Consider the following 25616-nt stretch of genomic DNA (forward strand, 5'->3'; position numbering starts at 1 on the left):
AGTTGTTGTTTCTCGTGACTAAATTTCTAAATGGCAATGAACTGATTTTACCTATCATCGTCATGGACCAGGTAAGTGTATTACTTTATGGTCGAAGTATTTTGCTTTTGTTTCTTTTGAGTAATATGACTAATGAGAAAAGGATATTGAGGATGAGGATGTTGTGGTTCCCTTACGGCTGATATCTTCTATCATATGCTTCAAGATTGTGGAAGCTACCAAAACCTATTTTGTTGAAGCGATAGCAACAGTGAACGAGGCCAAAATCAAGGAGAGGCTACCGTGGGTATTCAATGGGTATAAGCCTATTAAGGTTGATCAGGGGCTAGACAGCAGGATCATATGTGGGATTACAGCTACCTGGAACGCAACAAGTGGTCAGAAATTAGATGTTCGGCAGATCTCAGATGCTCAGCCAAGTGTGAATAGTGAAACTGAGGTTGATCTGCATATTGGTCTGTGGGTCGAACGTGGAGTGGTTGAGAAGTTGGCTCCTTCCCTACTTGACAGTAAGTGCTTTAACAACCCATCGATATTTTGAGTATGGGAAAGCTAATCCATGTAAACATTAGATGATATTGTCGATTACAACAAACTTCCACAAAGCAAGAGAGAGGCTGGTCTGAAGTTGATGGAGCCGTCATCGTCACCGTCACCGCCGCCACCACCGCCTAAGAGGCAGGCTGGCATGAAGAGTGCGAAGCAGAGGAAGAAGAGGCCCATTGGAACTTCAAGTTCTCATCAACCACGCCGTTCGGCCCGGATTCAAGCCCTACGAGAATCCTTGGCATTGTAAAACCGAGAAAAAGTCTCCCTAGGTACAGCAATATTCGAAATCGGGTTCCATAATTTGCATAGACACGTTTAATTTAACTAAGTAGGCGGGTCAACATAAACCGATTCAATTGTAGCTGTAGAAATTGCGGTTGAGCCCCACATCATATCTCAAAGCAGCATGACTAGATCCAGAATTGTACTAGTGGCAAGGCCCTGGATAGTCTTTTTGTGAAAAAAAATGGAAGCCGATTTCAAATGTGGCTGTACCTCCCAATCTGCATCTTTGAAGACAATCCAAATGGAACGTGGAGGCGTACAACCTGGGACAGACAAGCCATGTACTGTAGAAGCCGTTATGTATGGCAACACGCCTCTACAATCGATAGCGAAAACAGCTGCCACCCCTTTGATCGCTTTTCTCTCCTCCGGCCCCACTGCCAAGGCCTTAGCATAGATCTTCTATTCAGGGCCATTGAATAATACATGGTGTATGAAACTGTATCTTGGCCCGTAAGATTAGATCCACTTCGCAATATTGGGCGGTGAACCGTTGATAGCCATGGTATAGTAGTAGTAGTAGTAGTAGTAGTAGTAATTTCATTTACCCTGGTACGTACTGGTGTGACATATCGAACTTCTCCGCCCTATGCGAATTTGGGGCGCATAGATGCTTCCGAGTAGCCGTAGGTTGTTGGGAAATTAATAATTGTAGGCTTGCTGCATTCAGCTGCTTCGGCCATTTCGGATGCGGTAAGGCCTGAGTCTATCATGTCACGCACAAAGTAAAGCTTTGATTTAGTAAATCTTGGGGCCATATTGGGTGTCCAGCCATAGATAAACCTAATCATAGGAAACCTTATAGTAATGACTCTCGATAGGGGTGACTGAATGCGTTACCTGGAAGGTGAATAGGAGGGAGAGGCAAAAAGGTACCATCGTCTGTGTATAGACGTTTTGTGTAAAATACATCCTCTGACGTGTTATGTACTTCTGTTATGAAAATGCGGGGTCCACGTTGCGAAGTGGTATGAAAACGGCTGATCTTCCACTATACTATAAGTCTAGTCTGTTTCATATTAGAGTTTACGACTCAATCAAAGAAAGTGTAGAGGTAAAACTGATTTCGAAAAGTACTATAGTAGTGTAATAACTGAATTTCAAACCCTAAGATATGTACAGAGTATTACTGAGTGTTAGAAGTCTCCTGAACTGTACGAATCAGACACGAGAAAGAAGGGTTGGAGAACGGAGGTTGCGGTTAGACATGCTGACCACGTCGCCTAGTCGAATGTCAGGACTCGGCATATTTGCTCTGCGTGCCAACCCAAATGCCAACCATCAATTCAGACCAAAAAGATACAAATGCCTCAGGCATGTGAGCATGACCACTCCAGCTGTGTTCCATTAACGCCTGGCCTGATGCTTCCAAGCGGGTACAGTAGGCGTTATGACCAGATTCGGATTTAGAGAGAACATTGGAAGTGTGAAAATTGTCTTAACAATATCTTGGCTGCTACATATTGTAGTGGGGTACCCTGTCCCCTACTACACGTACCGTGCTAAGAATTACCGTTTGGTTACATCTCTGTTTTGTCATGTTTTCAGTCCCGTCTTTGTACGTACAAGAATGCCCGTCGTTATAGTCTAGAATACACACTCCTACACATCTCTCATCCCACCCCTACGGGGTAGTCCGGCCACAACGTACACGTTGGTTGGTGTTATCCATTCATGCTAGCTGGATCGACCCGTGTATCTAGAATACACTGCCTAACGGTTCCCCTCTTCAATATGTATCATTTCCGGTAGAATGGTGGGATATGTACAGCACATGAAAAGCCCACAGCTCGGAAAGTTAAGTATCTAGGCATTCTGCGAGGTATCCCTGAAGCCTTGTGCAGTCGAGACTGATCGGCTCCTAATACTGGCTCTCACAAGACTCATCCTCATAATAGTGATCCTCACTGGAAGTTTGAATCAGAAATACGCAATCCATGTTCTATATAGCACTCACTGTCAACCTAGTTCTTTGGCCCCAAACACTTGTCTAGGGCAGGAATCAATAGGAGGGGAAGCTTCATTCCCCGTCTATAGAAGAACAAAACATGATTAATTAGTGTGCACATAAAAGACCGATAGAGGACGGAGTTCTTAAAGACATAACCAGGGTAAAGTACATGAGCTTACTACATCTTGAATTGCATAAACGAGATAGTCAACCGAGGCCCTCTGGATAATCATTGCCTGAATTTACAAAGCGACCTGGAGGATTTTGATCGCTCAATTGTTATTGCTCCAGAACAATGAGTCTTCAGATACTCGCATTGCAAGCCTTCATCCCATCTATTCAAATTGACATTTGATCTATACGTTCACGGTGTTTGTCAGTATTTGCTAATCATGCTTCTTAGCAAGAAGACGAGGGTAAAAGTCTTCGAAAGCTCAGCACTATCTCTCAATGGTCGCTCGCTACTCACCCTGTTAAGAAATCAAACTCGTCCTTAGGGCACCCATAAACCCGGCATTGTTGGCGAAGCTCTTCGATAGTTTCGGAATCAGGGCTTTGTAGAAACTCGACAAGTGGGAGTCGTACATGTATATCAAGCGATTCTTTATTGAATTGTCGGAAAATCAAAGCCAGCTTGAAAATTGTAATTGGCGATAGTATTTTCAAGGCCAAGTCCACGAAGATCCCGACTAGAGTTTGCTTTTCCTGCCTGATCAACCAGGCTTGGCAGGAATTTTCTTCGGTATGCATCTGGCTGCTCTGCATTTCCCGGCACTGCTCATCCAGAGACTCTATACCCCGTTGGACCCCTGTCCGAAGTCCAAGTAGTATCCTCGCAACGAGACTTAAATCAGGTTGCCTGAAAGAATGAGGTAGGATAGGTTGCTGGGCTAGCAATTCTAAACATATCGCCGCAGGTTTCTCAGAACCCCACTCGTCACTAAGTCCTGCCATCTGAACATTTAACATAATAGCCATGTTTGAAATGGAACTTGACTTACTATGGAGGTCCAATAGTTGCTTTCAAGCTCTGTCACGATTCAATTTAAATCTTTGCCCTGGTGAAAGGCATGTTTTTATAGTCATTTTGATACAAGTTGCCAAGTGGGGTTGCTTAGTCCGCCCCTAGCTACTAAAATTACCTTCAACCTTGTCATGTAATGAATAACATCGGAATTGGATCCTTCCAAAGTTAGTGTCAGTTCTGTTATAAGATATAGTTTCTGGATATCAACCAATGAGAAATAACATATACAGTATGGGTTTCAGCAGTATAGGTCTTCAGCCTGGTTTAGACTAATGATAGCCTTGGAAATAATATGGATAGTATGGTTCTTGAGCCTGGTATAGAATATTCTCAAAACATGTAGCTCTGAACGTCACTTAATCTAGCCCCGTATCCCTTTCCTTATTGGCTCTCATCCTACCGATCGGAACGACCAGACATGAAATCAATACTGCAAATCCCTGTCAAGGATAGGGCTCCTGGGACTGCTAAGCTGCAGGATCTAACTATAGTTGTACTCTCGCGCCCTGTTTGCTGAATTGGAGCAAATTATTCCGACCCTTCCTTTGCTTTGTCTCCCAGGACCGGTCCAGGAGGGATCCAATATTTTACAGTTCCTAGGATCTGATCTGCTCTATCGGAGTTTGCCTTTCTTTCTAACCAAGCGGCTGAAACGCATCACCTATTATGTCTATACTAATTATGACTACCCTAGCTATAAAATAACCCTAGGCCCCCTGGCCTCTTACGTGACAGGACTCAAATATATTCAGATTCATTGTGACAGCTGATCATCCATCCGGGGCACTTCATCTCGTTCATTTTCTTAAATCAGATTCGTATCTTGAGTGATAGGGGCTATGACGAGGAGATCACGGCGTCCACACACCAAATCGTTCAACGGCTGTTCGACTTGCAAGCAAAGACATGTCCGCTGTGACCAGAATCGCCCTGAATGGTACCTCAACTCTCCAACAACCAAAACCAGATAACAGAATAGGAAAAGCTAACTCAGATCGCTGATAGTCATAATTGCAACAAGCGTGGTGTCCGCTGTGGTTATCTTGACAGGCCGCCCATAATGGGGAAGCATTCTTCCTCGGGATATTCCACTCCTCTCGTGCATCCCAATACAGAAGCAGTGGTCGAACAGTGGCACCGCACTGGCATACCCCCATTTATAGAGCTCGTACAGTGTGTACCGACCGGATGGTCCCGCCTCTCAAAGGGAGATCTTTGGTTGGTACACAATTTGACCAGTATTTCGGTTCATTTACACCGGCAGGGGCTGGGCGATTGCACAGTATGGACACCAAAATTGCCAACGTATGTTACGATCCATTTCTTGATCTGTTAATGGAGGATTCTCACCATACCGCTAGGCTTCTATCTATCGCAATGTCCAATGATTTTGTTATGAGCTCCATTTTAGGATTCTCCGCATTCCTAATGGCACACCTGACACAGAAACGTGAATATAAAGTGTTGGGATTTCGATACAGATCTATGGCTTTTAACGGGTTCCGAAGCGCACTGAAATCATTTCCCTCTACAAATTACGATGGCTTACTTGCGGCTTCTGTTCTGCTCTCCTGGCAAGCCCCCGATCGGTGAGCCGTTCTTGGATCCTGTAAAATGGATGTTAACTTAGCTCACCAACGTTTCAGCGCGAGCTGGATCACCATGCAACAAAGCATCTCTACAGTTTTACAGTCAGTAGAGTCGCTATGGAAGCCGCAATCAGAAATAGTGCAATTGGTGAGATCGCATCGTGCCTTGCCCCTACCAAGCTCTTGCTTTCAGCCAAACTGCCACTTTTATTATCTGGATCAAACGATTCGAGCGCTGCAGACGAACATAGACTTGGTTTCTCACATCCCCCCAAATTCCGACCAACTACGCCGACTGATTCAATTTTTGAATCGATTTCGCTCTGAGTTCCTGAATCAAACACCTGACATGATCTTTGAAGAACTTCAAACTCTGCGAAGATGGATCTTCTGGCTACCAATCTCGATGTTCCGGGACTCGGGCTTGGATCTCATTACGCTGGCAGTTTTAGCTCAATTTTTCGTTGCTTCCGTGGTTCTTCTTCCATTCTATCCCAATGCCATTGAAACGGGCGACGCTTTTCTTTGTGCGCTGTCAATCGGACCAATAAAGGAAATATCCCGCATCTTGGCGGCGAGATGCACCCCTGACCCCTTGAGTATTAACCATCCTCTGGGGGCCCTATTGATGCAATTTCCAAAAAGCATACTCAAAAACTATTCTTGTTGCGTATTTTCACGCCAGCACAGCTTGGGGAAAATTTATTCGTACCATGCAAACCCATACGCCATGCTTCAAGCGTATCCTTCGCAGGCTGACCACCCAACGTCGGTGGCGCCGTCGTTCCTCACAGCCACTCAGTTAACCCAACAAAATATGCGGTCTGATGTTGCTCCTATTTCCACATTATCACAGTCGCCTATCTACAGCCAGCTCTCGTATACTGCGTTTAATCGGCAGGTGGACCTAGAAGAGTTCGATCCCTCAAGTGGTCTGCATTATCCTCTGCATGTGTGCGATACTGGTGGTATCGACGCTGTCTACACCACCAACACACTGACACATATTGGTGGATGATGGCTTTGCTGCGAGCAGGATCTTCGGGAATACAGATCTGACGTCCACCAGTTACGAGCTAGCCATCACATGTTTGTAGCGTGTCATTGGTCACGGCAGAAAAAGGTATGCTGACGGACGCGATATACTGTATGTTTGTCTGTTTTTTGAATTTGAAATTCGGCCTGTCATTCTATATACTGTATGCACAAATATGGTAAAGCAGCTCGGCTGGGAGTTGATGAAGTATCTTCGCCTCAGATATTTCTGGAAGTTTTATAACGGGTTTAAAACGACGTGGACAGTGCAATGAAGCTTCCATTTATATTTTTTCGTTGGCCCGCATATAAACTAGACCAAAGTAGGTCCCAGGAGCACTTTGATCTTAGGAAACCCAAGCTACTCACTAACTTCATGGGCTGTGTGTTGAATCGGAGTGCACATTCTAGCAGCTCACCCTTTCATCATGACAAGCAATATGTTGGACGATTGCGTTCGAATCGTACCGTACGGCGATAAGCCACCGGTCCCGGGAGACAGTTTATAGACATTTTTATAATACTTTGCTAGAATATAGTATCTGAATAGGGTAGGGGATAAAAGTTACAGTCAGACCTTACTTCCTAGTACTCCCAGGAGCCCGATACATGCTTACGAGGGTGCTATAATGCTACAATGTTGGTTTCCTGTCTGATTTATGAGGTTGGGAGGTATAGCAATGTGCGGGCTGGATTAAATGAACTTTCACTTGTGAGATAATTACCATACTAAAAATAAAGAAATATGGGTTAATCCTTAACCCGCCTGGCTGTCCCCGCTCCATTCTTCGGACAGTTCTTTAGCTAGCAACCCCTGACAAATCATATCTGAAGGACAATAGAACCTAGTCCAGAGTTAACACCAAGTGATCTCCTTTTCCTTGGTGCTTCGTACGTCTTAGAAGTGATTAGTACCGATGGAATTTCGATCATCATAACACTGCACAGTAGGGCCACCCCTGGGTAGTTCAACCTGCCTCAGCACATCCGTTGCTCTCTTCAATCAACAAATCGGCCTGTCTATTCAATATTGGTACAGTACCGCTGAATTGCCTTATTTGTCTATTCAGCTTTGCCTTGCTCCAATAACTAATTTGTTGCACAATATCAATGTAATCTCGGTCCTGGGAGACATGTCACAGCGTGTCAGAGATCGAGCAAAGTAGCTTGGGCGTTTTGATCGCAGATGACGTAGTGGTTAAACTCAAGCATCAATTCGTCACAAGCAGGGACCGGGCTCCTGGGACTGCTGCGCGGTCTTGTGAGGATCATAAGTATGCGTAGCTGAATGATTAATGCTGAGGAAGCTATTGTCTCTTCTAGATACAAGACATAGCGTGAGGAAGGAAGTAAAGAAAGGTAGCTTCCTCGCGTTCAGGGAGCCCCTTTGTAGGTCCCGTAGATCATATCTCCAATCGTCCTGTGAGCTTTATGTATATCCTTGACAGGTCTGTATGTAATGTTATCCTGCCACTCTATGAAGATGCTGGTATCTATAAAACGGACTCTGACGAAAGGTGTTACTGTATGATTTGTCTCCCAAGGAAAGTAAATTCTCTCGCGGCATACTGAAATACCATTGGGCGAGGAATCGGTTCCTATGATGAGGGGTTAGCTGTTCACGCAAATTCAAGAAACAGGACATAAGAGTGGTGGGGAGGATCTCAATCTCATGTTTCAAGAATGAAGCAGCTCGTGGGACCTATGTTTGTCGGTGTCAAGGATTGACATAGAGCAAATACGATGTAAGCGGAGGATGTGGTCCCACATAGCTCATCTGGGTTCCCCTGAACGTGAGGAACCTATCTTTCTTTTGCTTCCTCGCGCTTCGTCTTGGATGTAGCCGACTATAGCTTTCTGGGGATTGATTGTCAGTTTCGATTACACGCGCCACATCTAAATGTACAGATGCATGGTACTCCTAGGAGTGAAGGTATCATTGCCCGTAAAGGGCTTTGGGCAATAACCAGGAAAGAACTCACATCGCTCGTCAGGATCCCTTTCACAATGAGATGTTTTCTGGCTTTCATCCCTTTCATTGCAACCGGACTCTTGTCTGGGTGCAGAGAAAAAGCGTTGCACCATGTTCACAATTAAGGTTTTGATATATGCTCTATTTACGTTCTTTCAACTGATCAATTTCTTCGCTGTCAGTATGCACAATGGAGCAGTTACGAAAAACGCGCCCTGTTCTTGGTTGATGCTAAATGAATGTCTAAATAACACTGGACCCAGTATCTGAAATCGATATCCGCTCCTAGGAACAGTGTCTTCGCATAAAGAGCGGGAAAATAAAGTTACCGTCTCCTTTGCCGGTTTTATTTAAGATGTTAAAAGCCCACCAATCCAGCCCCTGTCGAAATTTCCTTCTCGCCAATCATAATTCATCTCCCAGACCAAAATGTATGCTCGGTGTGGAATATCACTTGACCACGGTCGGCAGGCTGGTACAACACAGATCAAAGCAAGTCATTTGATGCCGCTCATGCATGCGACCCAGCAACAAGCCCCATCATCAGTCGATATACTATTGAGAGATCGACCCTGCGATATACAATCTACTCCGAACGAGAATTTTAATATTGCCCTATCGATTGCGATTGCTTCGACCAATATTGCGCGTGTGAAACAGCTTCCTTACCATTCTCAAGTTGGCCTTTCTAGCTCGATAAAGAGCTCAGTGGTGGCGGCGCTTGAATATCAAAGACACGACATTCTCCGTCTGCTCTTGGATGATTCCCAGGTCGATGCAAATGCCAAAGACAGTAAAGGCTACACACCACTGCATCTGGCCGTCATTTATGATGATCCGGTAGCAGTCCGAATTTTACTGGAACACCCGAGGGTTGAGGTCAACTGCCTCACTGCTGCAGGAGACAGTGCTTTGGTACTAGCAGCCAAGACTTTCGACGGAAACAGGGCCAGGAGTCAGATTCTGCATGATATTGTGTCCATGCCTGACGTTTTGCTAGACCAGCGAGACCGGATGGGACGTTCAGCGCTCTGGCATGCAGTGAACACAAGCAACATTCTGCTCATAATGATGCTATACCAAGACCCACGGACTGAGGTTGGCATGGCAGATAGAGAGGGTATCACACCATACGTTTGAGCTGTATGAAAAGAAATGTTGCATTGTCAGACTCTTTCACCGGCTTGATGCATACAGAGCCTGCTGGTTGAGTAGGGGTAGATTGAGTATCAAGTGGCGTTGGAAGCTGATGCTTCCGCATCAAGCCCTTGTCCAAGGTTGGAACTATCTTGGTGGAGGTCAGTTTATGCAGCGACTTGGCACCTTGTAATGATTTGCTATCTGGAAAGGCACTACACTGTATCAATACCATTATGTTGAAAATGTTTGAAGTTCAGACCAGAGATCTTGCATAACAGGGAGCTTGCCCGCATTAGCCAAGTAGAGCGAAGTCAAAAGGAAAGTCCTTTCTAGATACGTACAGTCCACAGGGCTGAGTGGCCAGCTTGTCAATTCTCGGCAAAGGCGGCAGATACCAAAGTGAACCCCCGTAAACCTTTCCGTGCCAGCCGCCATGTTTTTCGGCCCGAATTTACTCCGGGTTACCTTGATCCCCACGTCCCCCTCTGGTGAGCCTTGTAAACGAACATTATTTTGTGCAGGCCGGCCTTGTTGGCCACAACCTCACTAATCTTCCTCCTGTACGGCCTGCGAATATTGTACAGACTTGTGTCTTTGCCAGACTGTTGATTTCCCAGGATACTCGATCGCGTTCTCACAATGAGGGATAAAGCGCTCTCTCTGGGCAAGTCGTGCATACACATGGATTATTAGAAACGGACCTTCCCTGGTGACTGGTGAGGGGATTCCTGTACACCCGTCGATAGCTGCTCTTGATGCTTGTATTCACCTAATGAGGATATGATTGGACCTCCACGGTGAATTTCGCAGCTAGCAACTAATCAAATGGTCCCAGGTAGCCCAAGATTTGAGCCAGACGAAGTGTAAAGATTGAACAAATGTTGAAGAATCTTTTTCACGCTTTCCTCAACTGTTGTGGCGGTCATGGACTCACATCTAGGGCAGACGTACGGCACAGGATATCAGTCCCTCAGAGCTTCATATCCACTTGTCAACCGCAAAATATGACCGCAAACAGCGGATCATCTCGGCACACTCCGATCGATGAAAACCAACGAATTCCTCTGCTGGTCAATTTCTGCGGTAATGCCTGTCGCTTCACTGAGAGTCTCAACATATTGTCCATGCGACGTGCATTACGGATGTTCCAGCATCGCTCGTCCGTTTAATGGAGATACAGCTGAATTGACACTATAACATTGCCTAATTAACTAAGTGTGACTCGGAACAAATGCCGGAGAATATAAATTGATATCACAGGACACCACAGCTCCTAGGATTACTCCTAGCGGAAGCTGCGCATCACGAAACATTGTCTAATGGAGCAACGTCAAATTTGATTTCTGCATTCCAGCGTAGCATCATTTCTGAATCAATCACTGAATGTGAATGTCGACTTTGGCAGAAGCCCCGGTGCACTTCCTTGTGGGATACGTCTACAGAGTACACTTCGAATCATCTACGGAACGAAGGCTGCTTTCATTCAGGCCCAATACATGCCTTTCATCTACCAAGCCACTGGTGTAGATGATAGTCATTTGGTGTGGTGGTGTTGTCTATCACCCAGCAGGACCTCGGTCATGATACTCAAGGACCTACTGTTCAAAACAAGGAGGAGCATCCGAATTCCTGGGAGCTGGCTGTCGCGAGACCCTTGCTTCTTGGTGAAAGCCTCACGAAATCGCAATATAAATTCAGTAGTCACCGTAGTCGCAACATTGATTTGACACACCTCAAATACACAGTCCAGACATTTTCTGGTGGCTTAACTCAACTACTCTTTCAACATGACCACCCTGCCCTGCTGGGACCCCCTGACCCTTTGTGAAATGGGAGCCGGCCCTCGCGGTGATGGTTCGTTCTGCTGTGGGATAACAATCCACGGGACGCCTTGCAAAAACACCATACGGATGAAAGAGCTGAAGACAGGCCGGGATGACCTGAAGCGTCTCTCTTTTTATCCGTTTGATTCTTCGGATCTACAACCTTTGCTTTGCAGTATCGCCAAGAGCTTCCTGTGTACACGATGGCACCGAGCGCGACAAGCAGAGTCTCTAGGGAAGCAGTGGTACAGTACGTCCCAAAACTGGTGCACCTACCTGTACTCTTTGATTATTTCTAGAACCCTAGTTACTAAGCAACGCTAATCCACACTAGGAATTCTTCCGGCCCACCCTTGCTATAGAGCTGTTCCTATCTCCAGGTCTAGATTAAATCTATACTAGTGTGTCTTGGCATTAGAGTTCGAGAAAGATTCGAAGAGTGTAGGTAGGTGCACCAGTTTCGGGACATACTGTATGATACGGCGAAAGTACCAGTTGGAGACTCCTCTAAGGATTTCGAGCAGTTCTGTACATATAGAGAGGTACCAGTTCGGCGACGAGAATCGAGACCAGAAGCAGCGGTACTTAGCGGAGCTGATTTCGAACGGCACTTGACCGACTGTATAATTGAGGGGATCTTTTGATCTCTCGGAGAAAATGACGGGACGGGCCGAGACACGAACCCCTGAACCGCCCGACCGCGAGGAACACGAAAATTCACCACCGCGATTACCGAGACCGAAGCGATCAGCCGGACCGCCTAAAAACTATGCCCAGGAACAAGAACTCGCTACCGAGCAGAGTAGCGCGCGATTGCAACGGAAAAAGAAAATCCAGGGCAAGCCAGTCGCCCAACGTGAAGCGGGGGCCTGGGAGTCTTCCGCGGAGAGCGAGGACCCGAACGCCTCGGAACTGCTAAAGGAACTCGTCAAACTCAGAAAGGAGATCAGAAGACGAGACGAGTTACACAGGGAAGAGCTCCGAAAGGCCAAAGAAGAATTACAGAGAACCAAGGAAGAATTTAGCGCCGCCCTTGCTGAGGTTCAACACGAGTTACAGACTCTGGCAGAGAGACCCCTTCCAACGCAACCCCCCTCCGAGCCATGCGCGCACAACGGCCACGATGAGATCCTCCGTGAAATTCAATCCCTGCGCGAGGAAATCAGCACCCCCGCTCCCATAAGCTCCCCGTCATATGCAGATGTCGCGCGCACACCTCCCAGCAGCTACCCAAGCAACATACGAACCCTTTCAACGTTGAACACGACTCCGACCACCTACACCGACACGCTATATTGTACAATAGATACTTCGAAGATACTCGAAAACGAAAACCAGAAGATATCTGCGGGCTCGATCAGGGCCGCAATCGAGACCGAGATCCGAGCAATGGATGGTCACACTCTCTGGCGCTGTCGCGCGGTGACAGTGAGTCCACGAAACAACAACCGGATCAGAATCGCGTGCCGCGACGAAGCCGAGCATCAGCTGGTCAAGAAAGTGGCGGAAGCAAAGATCGGGGCCGGTGCCCGGGTGCTTCGCGACGATCTCTACCCGATCAAGGTCGATAGTGTAAGGAGGACGGCAGTGTTGGATGAAAACCATGACGTCCTGTCAGGAGCGGCAGCGGCCCTGAGCGAGGAGAACGACACAAATGTTGCCAAAATCATGTGGCTGAGCAGCAAGGAGGCCGCAAAGCCCTACGGATCGATGGTCGTGTACTTAACCAGGGGGAGTGACGCACGGAGGCTCCTGGCCGATGGCTATTTCCACGTTGGAGGAGAATCCGGGACGACCAGAGTTTTTGAATATCGGCCACGACCAGTGCAGTGCTACAATTGCCAGGAGATTGGCCACAAGGCATTCCAGTGTAAGAACGTCCGGAAGTGTGCGAAATGCGCCACAGAAGGCCATCGTCACAGTGACTGCGACCAAACGATTCCAAAGTGCGTCCCATGTGGAGGCCCTCATGAATCGTACAGCAAGAACTGCCGGAAGCTCTATCCATCACGCCATGAATAATTCTCTTCGAATAATTCAGCTGAATGTGAGGAAGCAGGGTGCGGTGCTTGAGAGTTTAATGAACGACGAAGACACTCGGAACGCGGTGGCACTAGCGATTCAGGAACCCCAAGCGAGGAGGATTCAAGGCCGGCTCTTGACCACCCCGATGGGTCATCACAAGTGGACAAAGATGGTACCCTCCACCTGGAGGGAAGGGAGGTGGGCGATCCGGAGCATGCTCTGGGTCAACAAAGAAGTGGATGCGGAGCAAGTCCCTGTGGAGTCTCCGGACATCACAGCAGCGATGGTCAGGCTCCCCGAGCGACTGGTCTTTATGGCATCAGTCTACGTAGAAGGAGGAAATGCCTCAGCTTTGGACGATGCGTGCAGTCGTTTACGCGACGCGATCACAAAGGTACGACGGGACACAGGTGCGGTGGTGAATGTCTTGATTGTGGGTGACTTCAACCGACACGACCAGCTGTGGGGTGGAGACGAAGTGTCGCTGGGAAGACAAGGAGAAGCGGATCCGATCATCGACCTTATGAATGAATTCGCACTCAGTAGCTTGCTCAAACGCGGCACCAAGACATGGCACGGCGGGGGACAAAGCGGAGACTGCGAGTCTACCATCGATCTCGTGTTAGCTTCAGAGAATCTGGCGGAATCCATAACAAAATGCGCTTTACTCGAGACAGACCACGGCTCGGATCACTGCGCCATTGAGTCCGTGTTCGACGCCCAGTGGTTGGGTCCAAAGCACCAAGAGCGACGTCTGCTGAAGAATGCACCATGGAAGGAGATTAATGCCAGGATCCAAAGCGCTCTAGCCATTCTTCCATCAGAGGGCACGGTGCAGCAGAAAACAGATCGACTCATGGCCGCGGTGTCGGAAGCGGTGCACGCTCTAACGCCGAGGGCGAAACCATCACCCTATGCGAAGCGATGGTGGACAACTGACCTCACTCAACTCCGTCATATATACACGTACTGGAGAAACCGCGCTCGCTCCGAGCGACGGGCGGGTCGAAAAGTACCTCGGCTGGAAAGCATGGCCCAGGATGCGGCCAAACAATACCACGATGCCATCCGCAAACAAAAGAAGAAGCACTGGAACGAGTTTCTCGCAGACAACGACAACATCTGGAAAGCCGCCAAGTACCTCAAGTCGGGGGACGATGCCGCGTTCGGGAAGATCCCGCAGCTCACAAGAGCAGATGGGACCACTACCAACGACCACAGGGAGCAAGCGGAGGAACTACTATCCAAATTCTTCCCGCCTTTGCCAAACATCATCGAAGAGGAAGGGGTGCGACCACAAAGAGCGCCGGTAGACATCCCTGCCATTACCCTGGAGGAGATCGAGCGGCAACTGTCAGCGGCCAAGTCGTGGAAGGCACCTGGTGAAGACGGCCTACCGGCGATCGTTTGGAAGATGACGTGGCCCATAGTCAAGCACAGGGTCCTCGACCTCTTCCAAGCCTCGCTGCAAGAGGGCACACTGCCTAGACAGTGGAGACACGCGAAGATCATACCGCTCAAGAAGCCAAATAAAGACGACTACACCATTGCAAAGGCATGGAGGCCGATTTCACTCCTTGCGACACTCGGAAAGATACTCGAATCGGTGGTCGCAGAGAGGATCTCGCACGCGGTGGAGACGCATGGACTGCTCCCGACGAGTCATTTCGGGGCCCGGAAACAGCGGTCTGCAGAGCAAGCACTGGTGTTTCTGCAGGAACAGATCTATGCGGCGTGGCGCGGCCGACGAGTGCTGAGTTTGATTAGCTTCGACGTCAAGGGTGCCTACAACGGAGTATGCAAGGAACGACTGATCCAGCGAATGCAAGCCCGAGGCATACCAGAGGTGTTGCTCCGTTGGGTTGAGGCATTCTGCTCGGAACGAACGGCAAACATTCAGATCAACGGACAATTGTCGGAGGCCCAAAGCCTGCCACAGGCGGGACTGCCGCAGGGCTCGCCCCTGTCTCCGATTCTCTTTCTCTTCTTCAACGCCGACCTCGTGCAACGACAAATCGACAGCCAGGGCGGAGCAGTCGCTTTCGTGGATGATTATACCGCGTGGGTGACTGGACCAACTGCACACAGTAATCGGGAAGGAATCGAGACGATTATCAACGAGGCACTTGACTGGGAGAGGAGGAGCGGAGCGACATTTGAGGCTGACAAGACAGCTATCATACACTTTGCTCCTAAGATGCGTAAATTCGACCATTCGCCATTCACCATTAAGGGACAGACGGTGGTGCCCAAAGACCACGTCAAGATCCTGGGTGTCTTGATGGACACGAGACTCAAGTACAAGGAACATATCGCGAGGGCAGCGTCCAAGGGGCTTGAAGCAGCGATGGAGCTCCGGCGACTCCGGGGTCTAATCCCAGCAACCGCGCGGCAGCTGTTCACGTCGACGGTGGCACCGGTCGTGGACTACGCCTCCAACGTCTGGATGCACGCGTGCAAGGATAAAGCCATGGGGCCGATCAATCGAGTCCAAAGAGTCGGCGCGCAGGCCATTGTGGGGACATTTCTCACGGTCGCGACCAGTGTCGCAGAGGCAGAGGCTCACATAGCTCCCGCACAGCGTCGATTCTGGAAACGGGCCGTGAAAATGTGGACAGATACTCACACCTTGCCGGAAACCAATCCTCTCCGCCGGTGTACAGGTCAAATCAGAAAGTTCAGACGATATCACCGCTCGCCGCTTTATCAAGTAGCCGACACGCTGAGGAATATCGATATGGAAACGCTGGAAACCATCCACGCGTTCACCTTGGCACCGTGGGACGCACGCGTGCGCACAGACGTCGCGGCAGTGCCGCACTCACTGGACGAATCGGGCGGGTCTATGCAGATCGCAATCAGCGGCTCGGCGCGGAACGGGCTAGTAGGGTTTGGGATCGCGATCGAGAAGCAGCCTCCTCGGTACCGAAAACCGAGACTGAAAGCCCTTTCCATCACACTGGGTGTACGATCAGAGCAAAACCCATTCTCTGCGGAGCTCGCCGGAATGACACACGCACTGAAAATGCAAGTGGCACTGAAGAATTACAGGATTACGCTACTCACGAGCAACAAAGCGGCGACTCTCACAGTCAGGAACCCTCGACAACAGTCGGGCCAGGACTTTGTGGCTCAATTGTACAAGTCGATGGAAAGAATGCGAAGGAACGGCAACCGGATCGACATCGTTTGGGTCGCCGTAAGCGAGAATAACAGATTGTTGGGCCTGGCTAAGGAACAGGCCAGGACCGCGACCCACGAGGACGCTCTCGTCCAAGTACAGGTGCCGAGGATGAAGTCAACGACCCTGAATCTCGCACAGTCCCAGGTGAACCCGGGCAAAAGCCTGCCAGAGAATGTCGGGAAACACGTGAAACACGTAGACTCCGCGCTTCCAGGAAAACACACTCGACAGCTTTACGATCGCTTATCGTGGAAAGAAGCAAGCGTGCTCGCTCAACTCCGGACGGGCATGGCCAGACTCAATGGATACCTCTCTCAGATCAACGTGGCTGAGACAGATCAATGTGCGTGCGGACAAGCCAGAGAAACGGTAGAGCACTTCCTCTTTCGCTGTCGGAGGTGGACGGCGCACCGGACAAGACTACTACAATGTACGGACACTCATCGAGGCAACATATCCTACTTTCTCGGCGGCAAGTCGCTGGCCGACGACCAGAACTGGACGCCAAACTTGGAAGCAGTGCGAGCCTCCATACGGTTTGCAATCGCCACGGGTCGACTTGACGTCATATAAGGCCCAACAATACGGACAACCTTTTCCCCAAACTAACCCCTTCCGACCACCTTGTGCCGACGACGGTAGACGCGCTTCAATTGCCGAAGATGGGATGTTGAACACTTGAAGAAGCGCCTTCAAGCCAGTCTGCCCCAAATTACTAACCCACAAGGACTCCTGTGACGTGAATAATTGAGATGATAATACACTGGGACTGTTTTATGTATGGGCTCTAAGGAGACACAGCATATATGTCTGGGCATGTACATTAGATTAGTAATAGTTGCCCTTTCGGCTGAGCCGCCGGGCGTTAATGAATTGTGTGTGTGTGTAATGAAAAGTCGTTTGAAAGTGCACTGAGTTTAATCTGATGCATGATATTTTATGATACAGCAATATTCAAAATTGGCTTCCATTATTCGCACAGACATGTTAAATCCAGTAGATGGGTCAACATAAACTGATCCAATTGTAGCTGTAGAAATTGCGGTTGAGCCCTACATCATATCTTAAAGCAGGATGACTAGATCCAAAATTAGACTAGCGGCAAGGCCCGAGATAGTTTCTTTGTGAAAAAGATGGAAGCCGATTGCTGTAAATAACTGTTTCATTCTCGTCACTGAGCCAAAAATCTCATATTCTCAGTGACATAGCCATGCAATTCATCGGCTTCTAGTATATTGACTCTAAGAAAGCATAGAAAACTAGAGTCCAGTTCAGGTCAAGGATTCCCCTACATCTGTCCCAGCATCCGGATCCAGAAGCAGATGCTGGATGGACAGGATATTTTGATATCGAGGAGTTGACTGGACTGCTGTCGGGGCCTGTGTAGGAAGGTGGTGTGCGCCTGCCCCGCATGCGGACATGTCCATATCTGATGTCTGAGCGTATCCTTCGACCGAGGATAGATGAGCCGATGACGAATTTCCAGCTGATCCACTCAAGTGCCTGTGGTCATTCGATGGATATGGGTGGAACCGAGAGTCACCATCTTTGGGTAAACGGCTTGCCATCCTATTGCCACGGCCACCCTGAGATACTTCTTTATGACCACTACGATCCAAACCAGCTTCGGTGCAATTTTGACCTGAAATTGATTAGGACCATCTCAATCAAATAAAAAAAATTCATAGAGATGGGTGGGGGAGCGGGTTGGTGAATTATGAAACTTACATGATGGCCTAGTTCCATCGCAGGTCTTCCGCTGTCGACCGCATGTGATACACCCGGCTCCTCTTTTTCGTCCCAAGACACCCTGCCGCTTCTGTGTCGATTCAGGGTTGCGCTTGCTGCCGCTATTATTCACGGGTTCAGGTCCCGGCGCGATCGTCGTGCCTTGGTCGTTTGGTTCTTCACGACGTTCGCCGTTCAACGAAACGGCAGGAACAGAGTCTTTTTCATTCGTTTGCCCGGCCTGGCCGATGACACTCCACGCAAAGTTGTACTGTCCAGCCACAGAATTTCTCTTTGCGGCTGGGCAAGCCTGGGAACCTGGAACGAAAATTTAGCTTAATGTGCTATCCTCTGGGATAATGCAGCCTGGCTCACCATTTCCTGGCATGAGTGGACTTTGAGTTTGCAACATTGGAATACCATCACTGGATACAGTATCCATTTGAGGGCCTATTTCTTGGTGATCTCCTAGTCACACGAGAGAAATGATTAGCCAGATGAGGATGAGAGTTCTGTGTCCATTCCATTCCAAATCAAAGATTTGGCTTTTCCTTGCCTGATCAAATCATCACAAACACAAACTTAAGTGTTGGTACGGGGCCGGGGGGGGGTGTTCCTACCTGCGGAGAAGGCCGATGTTGCTCCTGAGAGATTCTTATTTTCCTGATATTCAGCCGAACCAAAACTCAAATTGATCGACTGCCGTTCGACATTCTGCGAGCACACAATCGATGTTTGTGCCTGTGGAGAAACCATCAAACTCATTCCCTCCGCCTGGTTCGCATTACCATCTTTTGAATCCGTATGTCTTCCATCAACACTCTCCAATCCTCTGTTCAGCCACTCGTTGTCATCAGCAGCAACGCCAAGTGTCTGAGAGCATTTTGCAGTGTTAGTAGAGAACCCTTCCCCTTTCTCTGCGGACACAATGCACGTGGCTTGTCCTGGGGTTGACTCAGAAATCGTCTTCATCGCCAACGTCACTTCTGCAGCGTCAACGGATTTCAAAGAAATATCACTAGCTAAGTGATCCGGTCTTGCTGCCGGACATCCCTCCGAGCCTTTGCATTTTGAAGAAGCCCCTTCTTTTTTATTGGTCAACTTGCCAAAGCCTAACTTGTAGAGCTGAGACTGTAACGAGGCGTAACTCCTGTCATTTCCAGAAAACCTGTAATATTCTTTTTCGATGCTATCGTTTGATAGGTGTCGATTTTCCTTGTACCACGCGAGTAATCTTTGGCCCTCTTTGTGAGACCAGGAGAGACGATGACCACCTTTAGCTAAGCAGAAGTCAGTTTCTGAGGAAAAATTAACTGTGGTGAGCTCACATCTTTTCTTGATTTCTGACAGCGTAGAAGAAGCATCTCCTTTTCCACTCTTGACCGCTGGTCTATTTTCTGGGATTGAATGATTTCTAGATCCGCTTACAGGCGCATCTAAGTTACTCAACTTTTTTTTCAAGAATTTGAAGTCGTTCGGCCAACATTTCGAGGACGTCCTTGGTGGAATCGTATACTGAATGCTCTCCGTCAGCATTTGGATTTGTCTCCAAGTTCATGATCTTAAAGACACACATTGCGCACTTAGGTTATTCCACTGTGATATTTGCTCAAATGTGAGCTGCACAGCATTGACTTCCAGAAGCAGGTCGCCTGGATATGAATGCGGATCAACAAGCTGTCGAGGAATCGTTGTTCTGATGAAGTCGTAATTGGTCTTTGATAATTCTACTATCGCGTTGTTTTTCTCGATGCGTACATGATATTCTCCATTATCTTGTAGGACTGGGTCATACACGAGAGATTGTACAACATCAACCCAACGGATGGAAGACCCGCTGACATTTTCACTCTGGACGACCTTCGGGCCAGGTGAACCAAAAAGAAGATCAAGCCTAGTAGCCTTTTGATCGCTGGAAAGTGGAATGTTCAAAAGCCGTGCGAAATTGGTGCCGGCGTATAGCATGGTTCGGTATGATTGTGACAGTTTTAGTCCTGTCTCAAGGTCGGCTTTCGTAGCGGAAAAGAAACAGGCTGCGATTTGATTATCGGAATTCTCACCCATAGGGCAGGAAATCTGATCAAATATGACATTGCTTTGTGTAGAGTTCATTGTAATATGGGGAATGGACATGGGAAATGATGAGGAAAATGGGAGAGCTGAGATCGTAAGCATGGTTCGAGGGGAAGCGCAGCGTGGAAGGAGTTTTGAGCGGTAATTATACTTAGTGAAACGCTCAACAGGTGCGGACGATTGCAGGTGTTATTTTAGTCTGCAGGTCAATCCAGACACCAGCCAGTCCCAAGCATCCTCGAACGGAATCCAAGCGATCGGCAGTGGTAGATTAGCGCGTACTATGATTGGCTGACTCTCTGGAAGCGATACGTTCCATGGATTGAGGCCGGGATCCGGGCGTGATTGACTGGTTGAGAGACAACGTCTCGGATACTGTACTCTTCCTTCTTTCCATCATAGACAATCATTCCCACTTGCATATCAGTTCTCTCGACAAAATCACACGGCTTGATTGGTTTATCGCGTCGTAAACAACCTCTCACCTTTGAACCCGATTGGATCGTATCCACACTTGCCTGCCGTGAGAGGGGAACCCAGGCATAAAATCTACGCGGTCAGCCGAAATAATCTGGTTTTGGGAGACCTATCAAGACCACTTCCACTCCTGTATTTGTTTAACGATAACGACAAATCACGTATTGCAGAAATTTAACGCTCTCCAAATTTTCTAAATAAAGCAATAAATTTATGAGCAACAAATCGTAAAGTCTGGCATAATGCCCTCTGGAATAATTAAAATGGAATTTTTTTTTCCACCAGACACAGTACAGTATACTTTCATTTAGCTCCTAGGAGCCTCAACATAACTAGGTCACGACTCTGTTTCCGTAATTGTGTGAAAAATCAACAATTTGGTGAATCACAGTCTAGAGACAAGACCTAGTAATAAGCTAAATCAAGGATAGACTAGTATGTTTCATAATAGAGTTCAAGAGAATATTGAAGAGAAAGTAGGTGAGTCTGATTTTGAGCAGTTCTGTAACATTTGTCTTCTTTCTCGGGCTGACGGGATTGTTCAAGTTCTGGAAATTGAAGAGAGCGATTGAGGAAGATCCATAACCTTCAACATCTGGCAACACTTCCGAAGATTTTTCTTGCCGCAATAAAAGCAAATTGGCCTTTCAAACAATGACACATCATTTGCAAGTGCACTGAATCCAATCTAATGAGTATGTTGTGATGAATAATCGTTTCATTCTCGTCACTGAGCCAAATGCTTATATTCTAAGAGACATAGCGATGTAATTCATCGGGTTCTATTATACTGACTCCAAGAAGGCATAAAAACTAGAAAGAAAATCTTTTTTTTAACTTGATCTAAATACTACACAAGTTTAAAGCAGCCGATTTGCTCTTGGAAACAGTATGATTCCCGGGCAGCTCGTACTCAATTCCTAAGAATCATGAGTGATCCAGGATAGGAGCGAGGGAAATGAGTCTGTCACCACATCGTACTATGTTGCTGCGCGACAATAGAGGGTTGGCTATGAGACTGTCTCGGCCACGGCAGTTGAGCTTCACTCAGCTTAAGATTGGCCCAAGGATTCTACACGCTCTTTTTGCCCGTGCATGCACACCCTTTTTTTCTCTCAGATCAGGCATTGATGCTTGACGGCGCTTACGAAAGTTGCCGGGGGTCTGCAGAGTAGAACCCTGGAAGGTACATGTACTCGGTACGATGTGCCCTGAGTTCTTCTTCACTGCGTCGTCGATATCGTGTAAGTCTGGGAGATAGGTATTTGAAGGATCGGAATCTCGAGATTGAGGAATGAAGCCGAAATCTTTTTTTGCAGAACATCCGCATGTAAAATGACTATTCTCAGGATTCAAAAAACCGAGCGTTTCTCCGTCTCCGCTTCTTCCTGCTGGATCCAGGTCGTATCTGTGAGAGTGAAAAATGAGCATTGTCTTTTTGGATAGAATACGGCTTAAAGCTTACCCGTGAGGTTCTTGAGTGGCGCTGAACTGCCGCAAGTCAACCAGCTCCCCCATCGGGGTCCTGGGATGCGTCTTGGTATATAACGACCTTTGCATCAGAATTACCTGCATGGAGACAGTTTCAAAATCTTCAAGATTCGCATTCCGCGCCTTCGAGGACCTTTTCCGCTCTTTTGCATAGACGCAACTCCAATCCACTTGCGGGTAGATCTGCTTAAGGTCGTGGAGAAGCAGATTGACATGGGCTTGTCTAAAGTCAGAAAGCATTTGGTACTGATGGGCAGCAGACACTTTCTTGGCCCTTTTGTGAACTTTCTTGCTCAGCTTGTCCTGAGATAACTCCGACTCAATGCGATCTACTTTAGTCCATGAGGGCTTTTGGCCTGGAATGGGATCGGCTTTGAAAAAGTCATAGGCTTTGTATCGCTCCAAGGGGCGACCAATGGAGCTGCAAAATCCTAGAATTTGGTCAGCTAGAAAATTTTACAGAATTCCCAGCCCGCGAAAGGTAGGCTCACCATTCTGCACGATATTAAAATCAGAGTCAAAATTGGAATATCTTTGACAATCATCTCCATACTCAGAATCGAGAATCTGAAAAGCCATTGTCAAAGAGATTCGCTGTATATTGCATACTCTGTTTGAGGGTGAGAATGATAAGGCTCTCTCATTGAAAAACACTGAGGACATCCATTCTTATACCAATTGTGCGTGCGGTCAGGTTTCCTTCGCCCCAATAATATTCTTGCGCTCAGCCCCATCAATCGCATAACCCGGGTTAATCAAGGTTCAGATTTTTCCAGCTTGCTTGTCCAATGGTCCCCACCTGCTTTCAAAATGTGGAGAAAATTTTAACCCGGGTGGAAATGCAATCAAATCAAATCAAATCCAGGTGGAATGGGATCAGAAAATAAACACATCAAACATAAACACGTCAAAACTCAATACAGACAGAAAAATACAAACAGAAAAATACAGATGAAAAATGACGAAGTAAACATGTCGGAGCAATGCGACACCGTATGGGCTAGTCACGTTCATGAGCGAATGGTAGTGAGGACAAGATCAAGCGGAACGTGGTTTGCAAACTGGCCTCGGGCGTAAGAAATCCAGGGGGTTGCATACCTGCATGGGCTTTCCACTGCATGGGCTCTCCACCCTAATAACGTGCAGGATCCTTTCAAAAACACGTCACACCGCACTATGACTATAGATAGACTAGACATATGGGGTTGCCTCACCTATGGAAATCCGCTTTCTAGCTATCTATAGAGGCAATTTATGACATACTGAACTTTTACAAAGCTACCACGGCAGCGGATCAAGTACAAGACACAAATTCATGGAAGACCGTATCATTCCAGGTGGAAACTTTCAATTTTTAGAGGTCAAGCTAATAACTTAGAAGCAGCAATTTTCCATGATTAGATAGACAATGACATCGTTTCACTCCCCACAATACCTGCACACACTCACATATTTCATCCTCGGGGAGAGATCATTGACTTGGCGGAGAGGCGCATATTCTTACAAAACGAGAAATTTTTCTTCTGAAGGCCAGACAGGTCGTGCAAAAAGATGTCACGAGGACATCAGCCAGTGAATCTCCCTGTCGGTTTGTTATTAATCATATTTCTTTTTAGTCCACGATGAGCTCACAGACGGTTTCATAGCTCAAATACCTAGATATCAGAAAGTTAGCCTCAATCAAACACTTTGAAGAATTCTACCGTATAATGTAAAATCATAACACAGTCGATAGCCCGGACCTGGTTTTCAGTGAAATATTATAATGGGATCTGCGGAATTCTTCGTTGTGGTTCGTGGCTTCAAGGGCGGCCAAAATTCATACATGATCTCTTCCAGCTACATTCCAAGATTATCCAAGCGAAGGAATTAGTACCTTGGGAAATACTGGGAGCAACGGAGCATTTGGATCGAGAGAAAGCGCTCTGTACCTTATGGCAATAAATCACAACAAGGGCTCTTCCTCTGAATAGTTGACTTTCATTCAATGCATGATAGAATGTCATAAGTGATTTATCCTCGTCACTGAGCCATAATCCTCACATTCTTAGTGAGGTAGCCATGTCATTTATCGGTCTCTAGGGAATTGACTTTAAGAGCGCAAAGAAAGAAAAGCCTTTAAATTGATATAAATACAACACAAGTCCGGACCACCCAATCTGCTCTTGAAAGCAATGTGATTCCCGCGCAGTCAGTATGTACTTCGGTCCCAATAATCACAAGGACTCCAGGAAGAGTGTGAGGGAAATGAGGTCTGTCATCATATTATACTGTGCCGCTGCGCCACAGTCGAGATTTGGCTATAATACTGTGTCGGTGACGGCAGTTGAGCTTTGCTGAGCTAGGGACTGGCCCAAAGATTCTGATCATAATCACCCGTGCTGGTGTGACCCCACAATAATGTTCTCGATAACTCGATCGATGCGGCCCCTGGGATGGGAGTAGGCTGCCAAACTTCAGGGCAAGTTGAGCGAGGTAGGAGGAATGAGATGCATGACCTCCACCACCGGTGGTGAAGGTGGAAGCAGGGGCACGAACAAATTCGATATCGCCTGCTTTGCCTCCTCGCTCAATCCACAAAGTAGCTCTCCGGCGCCATCTCCCTCCAATCCTTCCAGAGCCTCAGCATTGGCACGGTACACGAACTTGTTAGCTGCTCGTATAAACTCCTCCTGTAGCTTCTTCAGTTGGCTTTGCTTCCCCGACCAGTCCCAGGTGTTGGCAGCGGTATTCACTGAGTAGATCTCTTTATGATAGTCCACCAAGGCCTCGATTGTCTCCGGGGTCAGCTTGAATGCAACCTCATTCCGAGAAACCATGTCAACATGTACGACGTAGGCCTCGATATGGATCATCTGATAGTTAAAGAGACCTTCGATGAGTGGATCCTCATCCTCCCGTAGTTCCGCTTCGGGAGCTTTGGTAAACATCATGGAGCATAGGGTCCAGATCGCATTTGGCGACGACAAGGTCTCTGTCAAGCACCGGGTATGTTGGGTGACGTTGTTCAGAGGACGCTTGACCCGATTTACTTTCTTAAGAGTCGCCGTCAACCATGGCGCAACCTTCCTATTCAAGACGACATTCGGGGAGGAGCGTGGCGCAAAGGCCGCAGCGGAAGAGGGAAGTAACAGGGTTGGCATTGTATCTCTCTGCGAATGAGTAGACCTCCAATTCGAAGAACTGATCAAGGAACGAAAATACCAATTTGTGACAGATCAATCTTGTGCTCTTGGCGAATGTTTTTTGGAACCAGAAAGATTGTGT

The 25616-nt window shown here is 47.6% G+C and overlaps 7 protein-coding genes across 7 annotated transcripts; 4 read left to right on the forward strand and 3 right to left on the reverse strand.

Annotated features, from left to right (window-relative positions):
* Positions 1 to 62: 62 nt before the first annotated feature.
* N7483_002436 (uncharacterized protein) lies at positions 63 to 675 on the forward strand (the record flags this gene model as incomplete). Its single annotated transcript, XM_057085873.1, has 3 exons — positions 63 to 71; positions 143 to 509; positions 611 to 675. 3 exons carry the CDS (start codon positions 63 to 65, stop codon positions 673 to 675), a joined length of 441 nt encoding a protein of 146 aa, XP_056952022.1.
* A 3976-nt stretch (positions 676 to 4651) lies between these two features.
* N7483_002437 (Zn(II)2Cys6 transcription factor domain-containing protein) lies at positions 4652 to 6419 on the forward strand (the record flags this gene model as incomplete). Its single annotated transcript, XM_057085874.1, has 4 exons — positions 4652 to 4749; positions 4818 to 5117; positions 5174 to 5401; positions 5459 to 6419. 4 exons carry the CDS (start codon positions 4652 to 4654, stop codon positions 6417 to 6419), a joined length of 1587 nt encoding a protein of 528 aa, XP_056952023.1.
* Positions 6420 to 8837: 2418 nt separating this feature from the next.
* On the forward strand, positions 8838 to 9548 carry N7483_002438 (ankyrin repeat domain-containing protein; the record flags this gene model as incomplete). Its single annotated transcript, XM_057085875.1, has 1 exon — positions 8838 to 9548. The coding sequence occupies one exon, from the start codon at positions 8838 to 8840 to the stop codon at positions 9546 to 9548; it is 711 nt and encodes a 236-aa protein (XP_056952024.1).
* Positions 9549 to 12028: 2480 nt separating this feature from the next.
* N7483_002439 (uncharacterized protein) lies at positions 12029 to 17153 on the forward strand (the record flags this gene model as incomplete). The annotated part of the gene is made up of 2 exons (XM_057085876.1): positions 12029 to 13241; positions 13294 to 17153. The coding sequence occupies 2 exons, from the start codon at positions 12029 to 12031 to the stop codon at positions 17151 to 17153; spliced, it is 5073 nt and encodes a 1690-aa protein (XP_056952025.1).
* A 698-nt stretch (positions 17154 to 17851) lies between these two features.
* Positions 17852 to 20420, reverse strand: N7483_002440 (Zn(II)2Cys6 transcription factor domain-containing protein; the record flags this gene model as incomplete). Its single annotated transcript, XM_057085877.1, has 4 exons — positions 17852 to 18222; positions 18309 to 18626; positions 18929 to 19588; positions 19883 to 20420. 4 exons carry the CDS (start codon positions 20418 to 20420, stop codon positions 17852 to 17854), a joined length of 1887 nt encoding a protein of 628 aa, XP_056952026.1.
* A 1899-nt stretch (positions 20421 to 22319) lies between these two features.
* On the reverse strand, positions 22320 to 22928 carry N7483_002441 (uncharacterized protein; the record flags this gene model as incomplete). Its single annotated transcript, XM_057085878.1, has 2 exons — positions 22320 to 22780; positions 22841 to 22928. The coding sequence occupies 2 exons, from the start codon at positions 22926 to 22928 to the stop codon at positions 22320 to 22322; spliced, it is 549 nt and encodes a 182-aa protein (XP_056952027.1).
* A 1877-nt stretch (positions 22929 to 24805) lies between these two features.
* On the reverse strand, positions 24806 to 25492 carry N7483_002442 (uncharacterized protein; the record flags this gene model as incomplete). The annotated part of the gene is made up of 1 exon (XM_057085879.1): positions 24806 to 25492. One exon carries the CDS (start codon positions 25490 to 25492, stop codon positions 24806 to 24808), a length of 687 nt encoding a protein of 228 aa, XP_056952028.1.
* Between the last annotated feature and the right edge of the window lie 124 nt (positions 25493 to 25616).

Source organism: Penicillium malachiteum (assembly GCF_028827825.1).
Source record: "Penicillium malachiteum strain IBT 17515 chromosome Unknown utg000001l:1.0-8184562.0:1.0-8186909.0, whole genome shotgun sequence".
NCBI lineage: Eukaryota > Fungi > Ascomycota > Eurotiomycetes > Eurotiales > Aspergillaceae > Penicillium > Penicillium malachiteum.